At 45.7% G+C, this 19,628-nt stretch overlaps 1 protein-coding gene across 1 annotated transcript in view; it reads left to right on the plus strand.

Annotated features, from left to right (window-relative positions):
* Positions 1–19,628, plus strand: part of FER1L6 (fer-1 like family member 6) — a 117,790-nt gene that overhangs the window by 73,837 nt on the left and 24,325 nt on the right. Inside the window, exons 24-32 of the mRNA XM_034668521.1 lie at positions 152–332; positions 2,656–2,882; positions 4,759–4,881; positions 6,156–6,195; positions 7,594–7,709; positions 8,485–8,616; positions 9,534–9,659; positions 12,896–13,023; positions 17,077–17,247. Of these exons, the coding sequence (XP_034524412.1) occupies positions 152–332; positions 2,656–2,882; positions 4,759–4,881; positions 6,156–6,195; positions 7,594–7,709; positions 8,485–8,616; positions 9,534–9,659; positions 12,896–13,023; positions 17,077–17,247 (1,244 nt within the window). The remainder of the gene's footprint in view (positions 1–151; positions 333–2,655; positions 2,883–4,758; positions 4,882–6,155; positions 6,196–7,593; positions 7,710–8,484; positions 8,617–9,533; positions 9,660–12,895; positions 13,024–17,076; positions 17,248–19,628) is intronic.

A 19,628-nucleotide genomic window follows, 5' to 3' on the forward strand; every position in this document is an offset into this window, starting at 1 on the left:
GAGGGCTGCAGAGATGACCTGGAGGGACAGAGGGAGGATAGGTGCCTGGCTTGCTTTTTTCTTGCCCCTAAGCAGGTCAGCAGGGCACCATCAGCTGGGCTCAGCCCAGGCAGTGCTCCCCACTTCACCCTGGCCCCTCCTCCCTTCTCAGGAGCTGCCCGAGAATGAGCTTCTACACCCGCCCCTGAGCATCTGCGTGGTGGACTGGCGAGCTTTCGGGAGGAGCACCCTGGTGGGCACCTACACCATCAACTGCTTGAAGCAGTTTTTGTGTAAAACCAGGGAGTGTCCGGCCCTCACCTCCCAGGTGGACGGAACCCAAGTTGAGCCAGGTAGGAAGCACCTTCTAGATTCTGGAGCTTCAGACTACAAAGCCAGCCGTGCCTGCAGGGGCCTGCTAGGGGACCCCACAGGAAGAGGGTGCCCCTCGGTCAAGTGGAGCTTTCTGAAGAATTTGCTCCTGCAGTCCCCTCAGCTTCTTTAGCTGCCAGATTCTGACTCTAAGACTGACATTAGGGTCAGCTCCTCTGAGAAGGCTTCCACGAATATGACTCCAGGTCCCTTCCGCCTCCACTCCCTGACATTTTTCTTTGCTTGATGTTACTTTGATTTGTTCCCTTTTGGATATCAGGTGCAGAGTGGAGTTAACTGCACTTCTCTGTTCGTGCTGTGTAGTCATCACTGGTCTGGTCAAGGCTTCTGTCTCATACCCACTGCCCTCCTGTACCTTATTCCCCACCCCCACTCCTGTCCCCTCCCCACAGCAGGCCCCACACTGCCCCTCTTTATACAATTTCAGTTCTTTTAAATGACATATAATATGATGCTGTAATCTTCATTTGGTTTCTTACTCTTGTGCTCAAGAGTCCATCTCCCCACTTCCATAAATGATGCTGTTGTGAATATCCTTGTGAGTGCTGCCCAAGGGAGGATCCTGCATGGGATTTTCTTTGGAATATACACCCAGGAGCGAGATTACTGGCTCCCAGAGAATGTGTACGTGTAATTCTGAGTACTACCGCAGGGCACTCTAGAGAGCTGTGCTGTTTACACCAGTCTACACCAGTTTACATTCCTATCATTACTGCATCTGGAGTACCATTTTCTTCTTCCTCAATACCACCTGCTATTATCCGAATTTCTGAGTTTTTGGTTTGGTTTGGTTTGGTTTGGTTTTTGCCACTCTGTTGTGTACAAAGTAGTATCTCATTTTTATTTTAGCTTCATTGCCTCTGATTACTGCTGAATTTATACATCTCTTCATATGTTTATGCCACCTTGATTTCCCTCCTGTGATTTACCTGCTCAAATCTCTTGCCCAAATCCCGTGCTTTTCTATAATTTTCTTTTTCGTATATTCTAGGTGTCTATATCCTATAGATTATATCTTCTCCTAGTCTGACAACTGCTAACCTGCCTGTGATCCCTATCTTTGAAGAGAAATTCTTAATTTTAATGTAATCATACCCATCTGAATTTTAAACTTTATTGTTTGTTCTTTCAGAATTTTGTTAGAAAACCCTTTCTCAATTCTTGGTCACAAAAATGTTTTGTTCTGTTAGTGTTATGTTTTTAACTTTCACATTTAGATCTGCAGGTATCTGTGTTTGTATATGGTTTAAGATAGGGATCCTGCTACATTTTTCTCCATAGAGTACATCATTTCCCCCCCAAAGAGTCTACTATCCCCCATTGTTTTGTGCTGCCAGCTTTTTCATAAATCAAGTAGGCATACATCCCTAGTCTGTTTCTGAGCTTTCTGTTCTGACTCACTGATCTCTCCATCTCTGTGGCCAGCACAGAGTAGATACCTATCAAGTGTGACGGAGTTGGATTTGCTGTTGAAAAGTCAGCAGCTGGGGAGTAGAAACTCTGGAGGCTCCCGGCTAGGAAATGTGTCTAAGTACTGGATTCTATAGCACAAAATGGAGAGAAGAGGACCCTTGGCAAGAAAGGACAGTGTTATGACCTTTTCACTGGATCAACAATCCAGTTAAAAATCTCACAAAGGGGGCGCCTGGGTGGCACAGCAGTTGGGTGTCCGCCTTTGGCTCAGGGCGTGATCCCGGCATTGTGGGATCGAGCCCCACATCAGGCTCCTCCACTGTGAGCCTGCTTCTTCCTCTCCCACTCCCCCTGCTTGTGTTCCCTCTCTCGCTGGCTGTCTCTATCTCTGTAAAAAAAAAAAAAAATCTCACAAAGTCCAGGAACCTCCCCCTTCTCCTGATGAACACATGTGCTCACGTGCCCAGAGTCTGGCCTGCAGTTGGGAGCTCCCAGACCTCTGCAGCCTCCGAAGTGTCCCTGAGTTAACTGGGACTGGGAAGAGACCATCCACACAGAAGACCTGTGCCCTAAACCTTGATATGCATTTTCCTTATGACCACAGTTATTTAAAATTGCTCTGAGGGATCAATAAGTATAAGCATTTATTGATTCCTGATTATGCAGTAGATGCTTTACATCATGCTCTCACTTATCCCCCAGTGAGATGGGTTTGTTGGTTGTCATTTTGTAAATAAGGAAAATGAGGGTCAGAGGTGTTAAGAACTTGCTATATTTGAATCCAGATCTGTCTGATTCCCAGTACTGGGTCTCTGAAATGACCACCCTGTTTTGCAGCCTGCTTTCCTGATGATGTACTTCTAATTTCAGCTCTTTCAGATTTGCCAATAGCCACCGAGCCCTCTGGGTCCTCTGACTCCTCCCAGGAGCCGCCAACAGATCACATCTATGTGGATGTTGAGCCACCGCCCACCGTGGTACCTGACTCCACCCAGATTCAACCAAGCAGCGCGGTTGACATCCCTGACTCATCTCCTATGCTTGAGTCCGAACCCAAACCTGCAGCCCAGGAGCCACCCAAAGATGGTAAAGCTAAGGTCAGAACATAACCCCTCTTCATATTTTCAGAGCTTTGCCCTGGAGGCTGTAGATATCAGTCCTCCCACCTACTAGCTGTATGACTGAGCAAGCAACTTCACATTTCCGGGCATCAGTTTCGTCATCTGTAGAATGAGCATACTGATACCCACTTCACAGCATCGCTATAGACTCAGATAAGCCAATATATATGAAATTCAAGTGCTAGCCCACTGTGACAGTCATATTTAATTGAACAGAAGCTCTTCTCAATTCATTAGCTTGGAAAGATGATAGTTTCTTTATCTAGACCTATTCCACAAATATTTAGAACCTACTTTGTACGAGGACAAGTAAGTCAAAAAAAAAAAAAAGAAAGAAAGAAAGAAAAAGAAAGAAAGAAAGAAAGAAGAAAGAAAGAAAGAAAAGAAAGAAAAGATGTATTCTCTGGAGTCTAAAGAGAAATGCNAGAAAGAAAGAAAGAAAGAAAGAAAGAAAGAAAGAAAGAAAGAAAGAAAGAAAGAAAAGAAAGAAAAGATGTATTCTCTGGAGTCTAAAGAGAAATGAGATTTCTCATCCTTAGCTGAGATTCCGGAAGGCAAGATGGACAAGTGCACAAAGAACCATAAAACATGAATGTGATGAATCTTTCTAAGTCATACATTTGAGTGCAAAATTCTGGTGTATCAATCAATGAAGAACCAGCCAGTTTTTGAAAAGTCCTGAGGGATTGCCTGCCCAGCACATGGTAAAGGCTGAAATAAAAAGTGGAGGAGGACAGATTAATGGATATTTGCTCAGGCTGTACTTGTCTTATCTACACTCAGTGTGACCCTCCATGGCCCTTCAAGGCCTCTCTGGATCCCACCAGCAGTGTACCTGCCCCTTCCTGTTAGAATTCCTGGCTTAAGTGTGCATTGCCACCATAGAATTGTGGGCCCCTCCAGGTCACAGATGATTTTTTAAAGATCTCTGTATCCCCTGCTCTTGATAGAGTGCTTGGCTCATCGTAGCTCCTCCAGAGATGTCTGAGAGCAGAAAGATGATGAGTACATGATGAGTCTGTCATGGGACCACTGTCGTCTCCCAAAATGCCTCTTCTCTGCTGTTCATGTATCGCCACCCCTCCTGTCCCTCCCTCTCCTCCTGCTTATGTTGTTGGTGTCATTGATTTGCACCCATTCAAATCAGAAATGATGCTAGCAGGAAATTGTCTACATTACATCGCTTAATCCTCACGACAGTGAAGTAGGCAGGTTGTCCCCAGCAGAGGAAGCTGAGAATCACAAAATGTATATTAATTGCTTGTCAACTAATGCCTTTTCTTTTTTTTTTTTTTAAAAGATTTTTTTTTTTTTATTTGACAGAGATAGAGACAGCCAGCAAGAGAGGGAACACAAGCAGGGGGAGTGGGAGAGGAAGAAGCAGGCTCATAGAGGAGGAGCCTGACGTGGGGCTCGATCCCGTAACGCCGGGATCACGCCCTGAGCCGAAGGCAGACGCTTAACCGCTGTGCCACCCAGGCGCCCCAACTAATGCCTTTTCTGCCATAGCACGCTGTATCATGCCGCCTGCCTGTCTTCTCCTACTGAATGAAGCTTCCCCAGTGCGGGGATTGTTTCTCATTCCCCTTACATCCCCAGTGTCTGACACAATATCTCACATCTCTGTGTTTAAGGAATAGTAAATATTTGCTGAATCAATGAGCGAATGGATGGATTGACGATTGAAGTGTCATTTATGGAAGTGGTACAGGGAGCTAGAGCGTCAAAAGCTGCTCACACCCTCATCTGCTTCCAGAGGGACCTGTGTGTTCCCTTCTCGGGAAACCAGCCAGCCCACCAGCAGGCAGATCCATGAGGCCTCCCGAATAATCCATCCCTCATCCCTTGCCAGGATGCCAGGAAACCTACTCGAAGGTCTACCAAAAGGAGAAAGAGGACCATAGCGGATGAATCTGCTGAAAACGTCATTGACTGGTGGTCCAAATATTATGCCTCCCTGAAGAAAGCACAGAAGGTAGAGTGTCTCCTGGCTGTGCCAGTCAAGGGATTTGATACGAAAACACAGCGCTCTCCACAATACCCTCACCCACACCTGCAAACCCACATTATCCCCTTCTAGATTCTACTATAGGTTAGGCCTTACTCAGGTGCGGTTCTGTTAACTGCAGAAAGGTTTAAAGCCTGGAAGGATCCAGAATTGCAAAATCCTCACCCTCTGGCTGGATCTGAGCCTTGGAGACAAGCTCTGTTGTAAATGCTGGAAGGACGTTCAGTCAGGCATAGTGTCTAGGGATCTGGCCCTCGTCAGACTCTGAAAGATCCAGCCATGAGAAAGGGGGTCTCTGGATAGAAGGGTATAGCAATGGAGGCTTCAGATGCACCTGGAGATACCCAGATCCAAGGGCCCCAGGTCACCAGCAGGATTCTAAGTTCGTATGGGAAGCTATCAACATAAAGGCAGAGGAGTTGGCCCTAACAAATGGAAATAATGAACAGGTTGCCAGAGCAGGGCCTCATGCACATGGAACAAGAAAGGAATTGAGTTACAAAACTGGAGAACCACTGGAAAGTGGGTCGAGAGATTCAGACAAAAGCTCAGTGACCAAATTTGGTAAAACTTCTCATCCTTGAGTAAACAAGGAAAGGAAATTCATCATCACGTTCATATGTCATATGTCATCACATTCAATTGCATAGAAGCTTTTCTGATTCTTTCATTTGTTAAGACCATAGGTTTTTCATCTGGGACTACACATGAATATAGATATATAGTTAAACAAACCAAATGGTGGCATTTCCCTCCAGACTCCCTCCTGTTGCTGCAGTGGACACTACCACTGCTAGTGAGGGCTCAGCCCTTTCTCTTTGCTCTACTAACCTCCCCAACCCCTGGAGCCAACCCAAAGACCCAACAGCCTGGCATGCCAGCAGATAGAACTCATGGTGCTGACTGGGTGATGCTCCAAGAAGGTGGGAAAATAGGGGAGAGAGGTAGTGGCCAAGAGGGGGCTGTGCACACAGGGTAGGGAAGTCTTCTGCTTGCTGGTGCTTTTCTTAGACACGTGGGGGCTTCTTTGGTAGGGCAGGGCATCTCGCTGTAGGTGGGTCCACGGTCTATCAGAGAGGCTTCATTTGGGGACTTCTTGGACACAGTTTGCATAGTCTTTTAAAATTACATCTCTGAGAATGCAGAAGGCTGAGATAACGGAATTGGAACTGTTGGCTGTCAGGACTCATAAATGAGGCAAATGGTTGGGTCAATAATCTTATCTCCCTTTTTTCTCAAAGGAAAAGGAGAGCAATTCCAAGGAGAAAAGAGGCAATGCAGGTAAGTTATTTAAGCATGGAATCGGACCACTGGGGCAAGAGAACACTTAAAGGAAGCAGCGGGGGGACGCTGGTGCTCCATGTCCTCATTTCCCACGTGAGGAACAAGCTCATGAACATGACAACATTCTAAAAAGGTCACGTAGCTGATTTGAGCTGGACTGGGACCAGCTCTCACATCTCCTGAACCCAGTTCAGTGCTGGAACCACCCCTCTGGCTCATGTCTTGGTGTAGAAACAGCAAAGCAAAAGCAGGAGGAAGCTGGCACGAGGAGCCAGATCCAGCATGGTGAACTTTAATATGGGTGACCCAGATTTTAGGTTCCCAGTTTGGTTTATAAGGATCAGGTAGATCTGGCTTGGCAGAAGTTCAAATGAAAGAGGCTGACGATTTCAAATGACCACAAATTCGATTCAGGCCAACGGTAGGTCTTGACCTAAAATCAACAGTGACAGCAAGTGGCAGGTGCTGTTTCAGGTGACACTGAGAGAAGTAGGAGAACCAGAACCAGGCTCACTCGGTTCCTCAGACCACTCCTAATTGGCAGATTAACCCCCAAACCAGCCTCATGACATTAATAACAAGATCTTCACTTTGCAGATGGTGAAAGAGAGGTACAAAGAGATTGACTAGCTAGCTCGTGTTTACATGCTGCAAAAGCAGAGCTAGAGGTCTGTCTCAGACGGTGTTTTCCTAGAGGCTGCTCCTGGAAAATTCCTGAGTAATCTCTCTAATGACATCTGGGACTTGGTGTAAGACCCTTAACATAGCTGAGTCTCAGTTTGCCGAACTAGATGAATCTCAAGTCCCTAAGCAGGTCTGAGAGGAGATGTAACTAACAGCTTTGGAGTCTGTTCCTCTTGGGTCTCTTCTTAGCCGGTTGGATGACTGGGCAACTTCCTTCCTTCCTTCCATCTCTGGGCCCAGTTTAATGAATTCTTACCTATACCAGGACAGGCCAACACATTGCCTGGCCTGGGGGTCTGTTGTCACTGCACACGCAGACTACAGGGCTGTAGGTAGCAACTCTGCAGTGAAATGTTGCTATTTTCTTTTTAAAACAAAAGTCACGGGGCGTCTGGGTGGCTCAGTTGTTAAGTGTCTGCCTTTGGCTCAGGGCGTGATCCTGGCGTTATGGGATGGAGCCCCACATCAGGCTCCTCCGCTGGGAGCCTGCTTCTTCCTCTCGCACTCCCCCTGCCTGTGTTCTCTCTCTCTCTCTAGCTGTCTCTCTCTCTCTGTCAAATAAATAAATAAAATCTTTAAAAAATAAAAAATAAATAAGAAAAATAAAAGTCACGAAACATGCAGGAACAAAGGGAAAGAGGGAGGTTGACTCCGTTTCTTCTCATCTCAACAATGCTGAGAAGTCTAACAATTTCCACTAAATATCCACAGAGGCGAAACCAGACGAGGTGGTAGTAAATATAGAAGATGGGCCAAAGAAAAAGAAGGACAAGATGCTCAAGAAGAAACCCAAAGAAGACGAAATCCCCAACCTGGCTGTCTTGCAGGTGCGGACGCTGAGATCATGACCTGAATCAAAATCAAGAGTAGGCTGCTTAACTAACTGAACCACCCAGATGCCCCCAAATAACAGGAGTTTTAACTCCCACTAAAGTCAGCTCCATCAGACCAATCTTAACATTAGTTAGAGACTATTAGCTAGAGGCATATTTATGGATATGAAAATTGGGAGTATGAAAATTACATATAAGAAATTTAGATAAGTAATTTTGATAGGAAATTTGCATAAGTGATTTAATTATATTACCAAACCGAAAACTCAATTCAATTTTGCATTTCTAAAATACATATATATATATATATAACTTTGTACTTGGAAAATTCATGTCTCTATGCATGATAATAAAAACAAATATTCCATCATTTCATATGTGTTAAGAATTAGATGCTTAATGGACATTTATTGATTCGAATGTCCTCAAAATATTATAGTTTAGATACAATAACCAAATGATATCAATTTGCTATAAAAAGCTTTCTCATATTTATAATCATATATATTTTTAAAATTTTGGTTTAGCTATACTTCTCGGAACTTCAAAGTTTATCCAAAAGATTTTATAAATTTCAGAATGGTAGCTAGTTCCAGGAATGCTGAGTCAATCATATTCCTTATTTTGCTAAAAATAAACAAACAGTGGCCTCTTAGATTTTTCCAGTGGGTGTATATCAAGGCTGGTTTTGGAGAATCTTGTAATTTCTCATTAAATCAATCCTGGACCTTCCTTCCTCTGAGCACTCTCTTCTCCCTTCTCCCTAAAGATATACGATGGTGATCTCGAGAGTGAATTCAACCATTTTGAAGACTGGGTGAAAACCTTTGAGCTCCTCAGAGGCAAGTCTACGGAGGATGACCATGGCCTTGATGGGGACCGCGTCGTAGGGAAGTTTAAGGCAAGTTCCAGAGTTAACACTTTTATTTGGCTCTCCTATCTGTGAATGCCCAATATGACTCAGTTCTGTTAATGAGATTGTGGTGTGGAATGTGTGTAAGAAAATTCCTTAGTCTTTATGCCAGAGCCTCTGTGGAGCCCCCCAAGGTTTAGCCCTGGTCTTTTGGGATATTTGGCTTATGTGGCCAATGTGGCCAGTGAAGTGAGTTGGAACTCAGTCTGATGGGATATAAGGAGACAGAGTTGTTACCTAAAAAGATCACTGAATTTTATTTTGCTTCTCCCACTCCTGACCTACCAAATAGATGATCTATGCAGACCTACCAACTGGATGATTAAACTAATCAAGCAACACTAACTGTTCATCCTGGCAGACTCCCTGTGTCAGCATCATAAAGCAGTGGTTGGCACTTTACTCTGAACAGCTGTGCGCTGGGCCATTTGGTGCAGGGCAGTGTGTTGGAAATAGCCCAGGGACTGCGGTTGGCCCCTTTATGGTATTGCAATACTAACTAGCTTCGTGATCTTGGACTTGACCTTCATGAGACTTAATGGCAGCATCTGAAAATAGGAATACTGCAGTCAGGCTTGAAGGACATGCTGGGGGAAAGCACCAGCTCAGCTCCCCGTGTGTTAAAGGTATTCAGTTTCCCACGGATGCTCCTATCTGCATTCCCCACCTAACAGCCCTGTGAAGAGGCTGCCGCTGCACCACACAGAGTCACTGACAAACCGTGAAGGAGCTCCCATGCAAGCAGGCTATGTGGACCGCCTGAGGACACCCAGACACAGGGGTAGCACCAGCCCAGGTCCTGCTGGGTCCCAGGCTATGCTCATTTTCCCGGCACTATGCCCTCTAGGGCTTTCAGTGGGGCATATGACCATCTCGTTTCACTGGGTCACGCTTTGCCATTCCAGGGCTCCTTCTGCATCTACAAGAGCCCCAAGGATTCCAGCACTGAGGACAGTGGGCAGCTGAGAATCCAGCAAGGGGTTCCCCCCAACCACCCTGTCAAAGTCCTGATCAGGGTGTACATTGTTGCGGTAAGCCAGCCTTGTTTACTCTGAGGGATTGTCTTAATCTGCTCAGGCTGCCACGACGAGGTACCACAGACTGGGTGGTGTAAACGGCAGACATTTATTTCGCACAGTTGTGAAGGCTGGAAATCAGTGATCAAGTTGCCAGCAGAGTTGGCTTCTGGTAAGGCCTGTCTTTGTGGCTTGTCAGTGGCCGCCTTCCTACTGTGTCCTCACATGGCCTTTCCTCTGTGAGCATATATGCATGCACATGCACGCGTGCACACACACACACACACACACACACACACACAGAATGAGTGAATGATCAGGAGAGCGAGAAGGAGAGAGAGGGAGAGAAACAGAGAGTAGGAGACCTGGTGTCTCTTTCTCTTCTTATAAGGCCACCAGTCCTTTTGGACTGGGGCACCACCCTTAAGACCTCATTTAACCTTAATTAGCTCCCTAAAGACCCTGTCTCCAAATATAGTCACGTTAAGGGGTAGGGCTTGGACCCAGAATGTTGAGAACACACACTGAGTCCATAACAGGGGGTATGAAGTTTGGTTGGTAACGTGAACATTACTGGCTTTTCACTTAGGGAAGATACTTCGCAGGCATATGAGCCTGCTCTGCGCTAGCTTCATTTGCTCTCTGTGGTTGCCTGATAGCTGGAAACCAAATAGGACTGGAGCGGAAAGCCCACAGGCAGGAAAGCAGAACGAGGGCAGAGCAGGGCAGCTATCCCTGTGAAATCCTCCCCTCTGGCTCTGCCTCAGCATTGTTGCAGTCAGAAATTTCATTTCAAATGTATTTCCATGAAAATTTTTATTTCTGCTCTGGGCTTCCTACTTTCTGATAATGAGAGTGCTCCATTTTTTTTTCTTAAGTGTTTATTTAAATTCCACTTAGTTACGATACAGCGTAATATTGTTTCGGAGGTACACTATAGTGATTCAGCACTTCCAGACATCACCCGGCGCTCATCACAACAGGTGCACTCGCTAATCCCCTCACCTATTTCCCCATCCCCCCACCTCCCCTCTGGCGACCATCTGTTTGTTCTCTGTAGTTAAGAGTCTGTTTTTTGGTTGAGAACACTACACTTTAATTATGAAACTTTTTGGCCTGATTGCCTGGAATCTAGGGGCCACGTTTGATGTTCAGTCAAGCAAATCTCTGCCAAACCTTTATGGTTCATGTATTTGTTTTCATATCCTCCCCTTGGAGTTGATTTTCATAGTCCTATTTGATTGCAGTACTCTCCTTTTATACTAAGTTCCTTCTTCAACTTGCCTATATCCTTTTTTGAGCATAAATGAGGCATAAAACAAAGACGAATTATTCTTTAATACTCAGGGAAGATCTAAATAATAAGTTAATTAAAAAATCCTTTAGGGGTGTTTGGGTGGCTCAGTCAGTTAAGCATCTGCCTTTGGCTCAGGTCATCATCCTGGGGTCCTGGGATCAAGCCCCGCATCACAGCTCCCTGCTCAGTGGGGAGTCCGCTTCTCCCTCTGCCTCTCCCCGCCCCCGCTTGTGCTTGCTCTTTCCCCCTCTGTGTCAAATAAATAAATAAATAAATAAATTCTTTAAAAAAACCTTTTAATTTGATAAAACATCCAAAAATTTAAAAAAATACCACTACTTATAAGTTGTTCCAAGAAAGAAATCAAATCTTCCCACCTCTGTAATTCTATCCCCAGAAATAACTCACTTTTCTTATGAATATGTAAACACATCCATATCAAAAGTTCATCATTCAACAATGTAGGGGTAAGGGATGCCAACCCCTCTCTCAGTTGAAAATCCACGTGTAATTTTTGGACTCCCCCCCAAACTTAACTACTAATAAGCCTACTGTTGACTTGAAGCCTTGCTGATAACATAGCCAGTCGATTAACACATATTTTGTGTATTCTATGTATTGTACACTGTATTCTTACAGTGAAGTAAGCTAGAGACCAGAAAATGTTAAGAAAACCATGAGAGAAAATACATTTACAGTACTGTTCTGTATTTATTGAAAAAAACCCACATGAAAGTGGGCCTGCACAGTTCAAACCCATGTTTTCAAGAGTCACCTGTATTTACACTTGTCTATAACTACATCTAAGTACTTACTTAATAGAATCTTGGTTCATGTGTTACCTATTGATCTCTTTTTCTCTTTCTTAGTATCACTTGGTCATTTTCCAGATCAGTACATATAGGTGTTCCTCTTCTTTGTAGTAGACACCTAATGTTTTCTTGAATTAATGCAGTACCTGTTTATTCGTTCGTTCAACAAATACTAAGAAGACCCTGCTCTAGGTCCTAGAGATAATGTAATGGACAAGATAGACGGCACCCTTGCTCTGACAGAGATCACATACCAGTGGGGGGTGGTGTAGAGACTAAAAAAAGGACAGAAATAAGCAGAGGAGCAGATAAATGAGATGAATGTCAGAGATACCTGCCATGTGAGAAATTAAAACTGGGTGATGTGATGAGAGCAAATGGGGAAGGGGTATTTTGGATTGAGTTTCTCCCTAGGTAATTGACATACAGGTTATTTACAAATGTGGCTAGTAAACAATGCTCCGATGAGCCTCCTTGAAACAGAGCTTCGTGTCCTAAAAATGGGATCGTTTCTCACTCAGCTCGCATTTCCAGAGTTTCTCACCAGCCCCCTACCTGGGCCTTCATGTAGAAAGCGTTTCCTTGCAATGGGTTAAGGCCCAGCTTGTCTAGAAGCAGACCTCACTCTGAGAAATGACCACTCCTCAGCTGGTCAGTGCTAAATGCAGGCCTGATGGAGTCGCGGATTCAGCGCCCCTCAATTGCGGGATGGGCCTTCAGGTCCTCTCCCCATGATTTTACAGATAGATCTTGGGGAGGAGACAGGGCCTGCCCAAGATCACACAAGACATAGGACTAGAGCTCAAAGTCATGCCTCCTGGCTTGTGTCCATCAGAGCGCTCATTACTCTGTGCCAAGTGTTGCTTTCCACTGGGGAGAGGACTCCAGAGAAAGTTCAACTTGAGGAAAGCTGATAACTTTTCTTTCAGCCACAAAATGGAGAGGCTAAGGCAGTGGTTCTTAACCTTGGCTGCACTCTGGAATCATCTAGCAAGCGTCTGAAAGTCCCAAAGCCTGGGGCCAATTAAATTAGAATCTGGGGATAGAACTCAGGCAACCATATTTTTTAAAAATCCCAGGTGATCTGAGTGAACAGCCAATGTTGGGAACCACAGGACCAAAAGGATTTCCTTTCTCTCCAGGCATTTAATCTCAGCCCCGCTGACCCGGATGGCAAAGCAGATCCTTACATTGTGGTCAAGCTCGGCCAAACGGAAATCAAAGACCGGGACAAATACATCCCCAAACAACTGAACCCAGTATTTGGAAGGTCAGTGGCCATCTGGGTCTTGACGTGCTGTCCTGTGTGTGTGTGCTTCTGCTGTGTTTCTGTGGGGAGCTGTGTGTAGGCATGTGTGTGGGAGTGAATGTGGCAGGAAGTTAAGAGCTGACCTCTGCCTGTGGTAATAGCCAATCAAACTAACCTTCGTGGAGAAGCACTACTTTCTCTCCTTGGTCCCTTCAGGAATTTGGTGGTACCTGGTGATTTTCATGCTCGTAGTTTTCCAAGAATGATTTTCTTAGATCTTACGTTTAAGAGGCACCTGAATGGTCATCTGATTCAGCCTCCTGCCTTTGGACAGAGAGATTTCCTTTTTATAAACAAGGCAAGTAGAGCCCAGAGAGGTTTAGAAACTAATTCAAGTTCACGCAGCTCATGAATAGGGGAGAAGGGGCCATACCTTTGGTCTTTTGTCTCCTATCAAAAGGATTTTTCCATCAGATCATATTGCAGCTAATTTGAGGTGACCCCTAAGTAAACAAATGGAATTGCATCCTCTGCTTATGTTTTGCTTTCCTACAAAGTATTTCAACACACATTGCATTTGTGCATGTTTGGGCAAATGAGGTGTTCTCCAGTTCGCAGCAGCCCTGCTGCCCCCATTTGTCTTCTAACAAGTGTGTGGTGCACATTCGTGTTCCCCGCTTGGGTTTGTGCACCTGACTGCTATTAACTTTGGAGTCGGGTAAACGAGGGTTACGTTCTGCTGCGTATAGGCTCTATAACTTTATGCAGGTGGCTTAACCTCTCTGATGCCAGTTTTTCTACCAAACAATTGTGACACTTGACTCTCAGTGGCCTTTAAAAGATGAAACATATAGCACTTAGCACATCGTCTACACGAGCATGTCGTTGACACTCAGAACACATCCGCTTCCTCCCTCTCCCCCGTGAAAATCATTTTAACAATGGCTATGTCCTAAGTGTACTTAATTTCTTTTTTTTCCGGAATAGTAAGGAGCGTGAGAGGAACGCTCCACCAGCCTCATTTAAATTCATTTACACTTTCGTGATCACCGTGGACCCTGTGACATTTGATCAGAATGAACCTCTTAACACTTTATGGCTCCGGAGGAAATGAGGCAATAAATGATCTTGCCTGTTCAGATTAATGAGAATGATTAAAACAATGGCGCCAGGGAGGCTTACCCTTGCTTCTCTGATCCAGAGTTGACCTTTATTATTACTTGCTACTTATGTAGTCAGCACTTCATTTTGCCACGTGCTTTGCAGTCACTTTTTTATTAGGTACTTCAGCACAGCGCCATGGGTTCAACTGGTTTTATTGCCCCGTTTATGGCTATGGTAAACAAAAGCAGAGGATGATGGAATATTCCCTCCAGCCCCTGGCATTGTGGAGCCTCTCCCAGAGCCGTCCATATGTAGATGCTTTCTTTGTTGTGTTCTTGTTATGCGGGGACAGAATTTGCTGGCTCAATCCTGCATGTTCCAGCAGGCCAAGTAGAGGGCTCCTGTCCCTGACCTGGGGGCTGGGGAATCCCTCTTGGCGACCTCACTGTATGAGGATGTCACAGGCTCCACCCCCTGGAGCCTGACACCGTGCCTGCTTTCCTTCCCTTCATCGCTTCTGACATGAATTGATACGTTTCTCTGTTTATTGGCTGTCTCTCAGCTCCCCATGAGAAGGTAAGCTCCCTTTGAGCAGGGACTTGGTCTAGTCCAACCAATTCTGTTTCCCCAGAACCTGCCTGTATGCCTGGCATACAGATAGACGCTCAGCAAGTATTCGGAGAGGGAACGAATGAATAGCTGGACGGACAAACCTTCAGTCAGTTTCCAGTCAGATCATGGGCCCCCGTCCCTCTGCAACATGCTGAGGTGGTACATGTCCACAGACTTCGGTGTTTCCGCATTTTCTCAATTCACAGTGCCTGGCATACAGACAGTGTATAATAAATGTCATATGAACAAACGAATACATAAGAGAATGAATGAATGAACCACTTTGCTCTGAAGCTTAGAGGTACTGAGTGTTTCAACAAGGCTCAGTTTTACCCATTTCGTATGCTTTCTCTCTTTTCTTTTGAGTAATCTCTGTGCCCAGCTTGGGGCTCGAACTCACAGCCCCGAGATCAAGAGTCTTATGCTCTACTGGCTGAGCCAGCCAGGCGTCCCAATGCCTTCTCTTTTCTCAACCACCACTGTATTTAGAGGTAGTGTCTCACTGACACTCCAACGGGTATAAGCCTCGTTTTCCCGGGTGACTGGAAGCCCACCCACGGTGAGCTGTTTCCGGCAGTTCTTTTACTGACAGCTCCGGTGAAGATCAGGGAAGGTGAAGCTGTGAACACTCCGCTTGGGAAGATGGACCAAAGCCACGGAGTCTTCTGTCGCGGCTGCCGCAGTAGTAAAGCGCTGAACAGGTCCTGCCTGGGTGGCAGCAGCTGTGTGATGGCCAGCCTCAGAGAGAGCGGCCGGAGGCTTCCTTGCGAGACCAGGGTATCAAGCCCTGTTCGGTCTACATTTTGGCACCGCCGGCGATACTGTGTGTCCTGATGGAAGGCAGTGGAATTCCTCCCCGCACAGCTGGGTCCCCGGCCCAGTGGAGCCGCCTCCGTCGGTTACAGTCAGTGGAGCTGTGGCAGCTCTGCGTCCTCTCGGGGAGGCTTCGCTGGCCAGGGGCTGTGCTGGAATTGCGGGCGCTGCCACCGGAGCGCGAGAGCCGGGGCCACGTGGGTCTGACTGCAAGGGCAGCCGCCCAGATGGGCCTGCAGACGGAGGGAAACCATGGGCCTTCCATCCTCCCTTTCTCCCCACCTCCTCCCAGTCCCTCGCTCACAGGCCGGCCCACCGCACCTGTCCCAGGGCAGCCGGAGTGGGGAACAGCAGACAACAGTGTGTTTTTTATTTTGTTTTCAAGAAGCCACTTGCCTAAATGCACTCAGAATTTACCTCTTTTTTTTCCCTCCGAGTTTTTATTTACGTTCTGGCGAGTTAACGTACAGTGGGATATTGGTGTCAGGCGTGGACTTAGTGATTTGTCCCTTGAACACAACACGCAGTGCTCCTCAGTACATGAGCCCTCCTGAGTTATCTTCTGTAATGCTCAGCAGCACGGGCAATGCATTCCCCCGGGAAATCCCACAGTACCGCTTTTCCTCTCAACACCTTGCGTCGGTGTGGTATCATGGAAAGAGCTCAGAACTAGGGGGTCAGGGAAGTGGTACTGACCCTGGCTTGACCTGACTTACAGTCCAGGCAGGTCACTTCTGTTCTCTGGATTTCAGTTTCCTTATCCGTAAAATGAAGGGGGTGGATGTGTTGGTTCCTGAGATCCCTTCCAGTTCAGGGAGACATTCGTTGCTTACGCTCTGCGGGTGAAGCCAGGGCCCAGCAATACAGAGATGAAGGAGACAGGTCTTGTGGTCACGGGGTCAGAATTTTGCAGACGTGGCATTACAGTCCCGCAATTCTGTTTTCGGAGTTTTCCACCTTAAGGAGGCTTTTCATTTAAAACAAACTCAGCTGACATCCCGCCCCGCCCCCAACCCCGTGAAGCAACAAGGGAGGGGAAAGGCAATGGCAGTTTATTGGGCACCAGCTGAATACTTGCACGCCAGGTGTGTGCTTTGTATAAACAATATCACATTCTACGACCATGCTATATTATAAAGAAGACGTATTGATCCCCATTTACACATAAGGAGGCCAAGAGGGATAAAATAACTTTCCCAAAGTTTTACACCCGGGAAGTTGCAGATTCAAATCCAAAATTGGAAATCAGTTCTGTTGGAGACATTTAAACCCCCAGGTTTTTCATACCCATCTTGCTGTCACTCTAGTTGAAGACTGTGGGATGTGGCCCACGGAAGGGGAGATTATTGGCTACTGGAAACTGACAGCAGAATTGGAAATTGAATCTCAATGAAACATTAAATCAAATAAATATCTAGTAAGTATTCACTGAGTTGCCGAGTGTTTAGTGAGTTCCTGTGAACCGCAGACTAGCTAGAAGCAGACTGGGGAGATGTTCCCTGTGTAGCCGGATGTAGATTCCTAACGCCTTTACTTGGACCACAGGTCATTTGAGATCCAGGCCACATTCCCAAAGGACTCCCTGCTGTCCATCCTGATCTATGACCATGACCTGATCGGGACAGATGACCTAATTGGGGAGACCAGGATCGACCTGGAGAACCGTTTCTACAGCAGACACCGAGCCATCTGTGGCTTGCAGAGCCAGTACGAGATGTAAGTTCTTCTGGGGGAAGGGGGGGGCACTGCTGGGCCAGCCAAGGCTCAGCTTGAGTGTCTCAGAGGGGTTCTAGGTCAGCGGGGCTGTTTGGAGAAACTTTGCTGTACTTGACGGTGGTTGGGGCTGGGAGGCAGCACTGACTTAGAACCCACAGCAGGCTCTTCAGGAGTCAAGAGTTGAATTAACATGTTCACTCAATCAGCTGGGCCTGGTGGGCAGAGTTTCCCAGTGAAGAATGATGTTGGAAGAAGAATGATTAATAGTACACAAATGCCAATATCCCAGTTAATTACAGCGAACACTCATGTGTGCTTATGATACACCAGACACTGCACCTCATTCAGTTGTCTCAAAACCCATGGAGGTGTTACCCCACCTTACAAAGAGGGAGGAATGGATCGGCTCTCACTCTTTACAATGATTTTGAATTCTGCTTCATTAAAAAATTTTTTTGGAAGATTTTATTTATGTATTTGAGAGACAGAGCACGCACACGAGCAGGGAGAGGAGCAGAGGGAGCCACACAAATGTCCCTCTGGTTCATTTAAAAATTTAGACTACCAGCTTGATTTTTTTTTTAAGTGTGCTTTATCTGATGTCTTGAGAAAAAACAAAAACCTTAAGAACTTCCACCAGGAAAAATATAAAAACACTCATTAGATTTCCATGGTATAATTCTAGAAATGTTTTTCTCGAATATAAAATAATATACATTCATTGCAGAAAATTGAGGAAATACAGAAAGTACAAAATTACGCTCAAATTATTCCACCCCGGCATAACTTATGTAAAAAAATTCTTACCTATTCCTTTTAGTGTTTTTTCTATGCTGTTTTCCCCTANCTATGCTGATTTCCCCTGAAGTTGGCCTCACGCTATCCGTGTCATTTTGTAAGCTGCTACTCGCACCTGCCCCTATATCCCAAGCATTCCGTAGCGTCATTAAGTATTTTTTGAAATCATTGTTTTGATAGCCTAGAAATCCAGTTCGGTTTTGGGGACTCTTGGGAACGTAAAAGCCCCCTGCAGTGTTTACAATCCACAGTACCTGAGAGGGTACCATTCAGAGAACGATGAGCCGTTCTCACTCTGAAGNTTCTCACTCTGAAGTCAGGGAAGGAAGCCACAGGCAAAGATCGTGCCTTTTCTGTTCAGAAGAATTTCCTGACAGTGGAACCACTAGGAAGCAGAATAGTTTAGTCAAGGGAGTTGTCAACTTTATTCAGTAAATTTTTAAAAATAGATGAGAGCACAAAAAGCAAGCAAACAAAACCCAAACCAAAACCAGAGCACCTGTTTCTGGGGAAGCCTCTGTATGTATGGCTCTGGGCATGGCTTGTATGAACTTTTCAGGATCCTCATGTCTCTGGCACAAGGTAGGAACACTGCTTTATAGTTATGTTTTGATTTATTTAAAAGTTAAATGAGTTAAATTCTGACGAATCCTGTGTCCCATTGAGCAGAGAAGTCCAAGCTTGTCTTGGTCATGGCTCATAGGGAGCATTTCATGGCAACTTAATATTTTTTAACCAAACAGCTAGTGTTCAAGGGGAGAGGGGGTTGGCAAGATTTAGAAACTAACCACCAGGAAAATCACTGATCAGAGAAACAGCACATCTAGACTCTCCACCTGTCTCCAGTATGATTTTGGTGGGGGAGGGGAGGGGAGGAAAGAAGCAGAGAAATGGAAAGCCTGAGCCAGGCTTCCTCTTAGAAGAAGTAACAGTCAGATGGCTCTTCTGCAAGGGACAGAACCAAACTAAACAAGAACTGCATGCAAAGAAACCCAGACCGACAGAAAGCGGATGGCTGACTGCCAAAAGCTGAGGAGGGCGGGGAGCGAGGAGCAACCACTTAACGGGTACAGGGTTTTCTTTGGGCGTGATGAACAATTTTTGGAACTGGGTACAGGTAGTGATTGTACAACATGATGAATGTACAACATGATGAATGTACTACATGCTACTGAATTGGTCTGTTATGTTATGTGAATGTCACTTCAATTTTTGTTTTAAGGTACATTTCTAAAACAAACAAACAAAAAAACATGCCGCCCCCAAAAAAACCCCAAACCCAAAAAAGAACAAGTACCAGCAAAGAACTTTTCTGTCACGCTACTCAGAAGTCCTGCCTTTCATACAAGCATGCAGACGCAGAGGTATTAACCAGAAAAGAGAGAAGACAAAACAAAAAACATTAGCCCCAAGTATATAGAATGGCAAAAAGTCTGAAGGGAACCACTGATCATACTTAGATGGTTCCTTTCATAGCTACTTTGAGGGTGTCCTCCCGGGGGAATGCTGGCCTCACCCTCTCCATCCTTCCCCCCTCTTTCCAGAGAAGGATACAACGCCTGGAGAGACACCTCCAAACCCAC

Source organism: Ailuropoda melanoleuca, chromosome 9 (assembly GCF_002007445.2).
Source record: "Ailuropoda melanoleuca isolate Jingjing chromosome 9, ASM200744v2, whole genome shotgun sequence".
Lineage (NCBI taxonomy): Eukaryota > Metazoa > Chordata > Mammalia > Carnivora > Ursidae > Ailuropoda > Ailuropoda melanoleuca.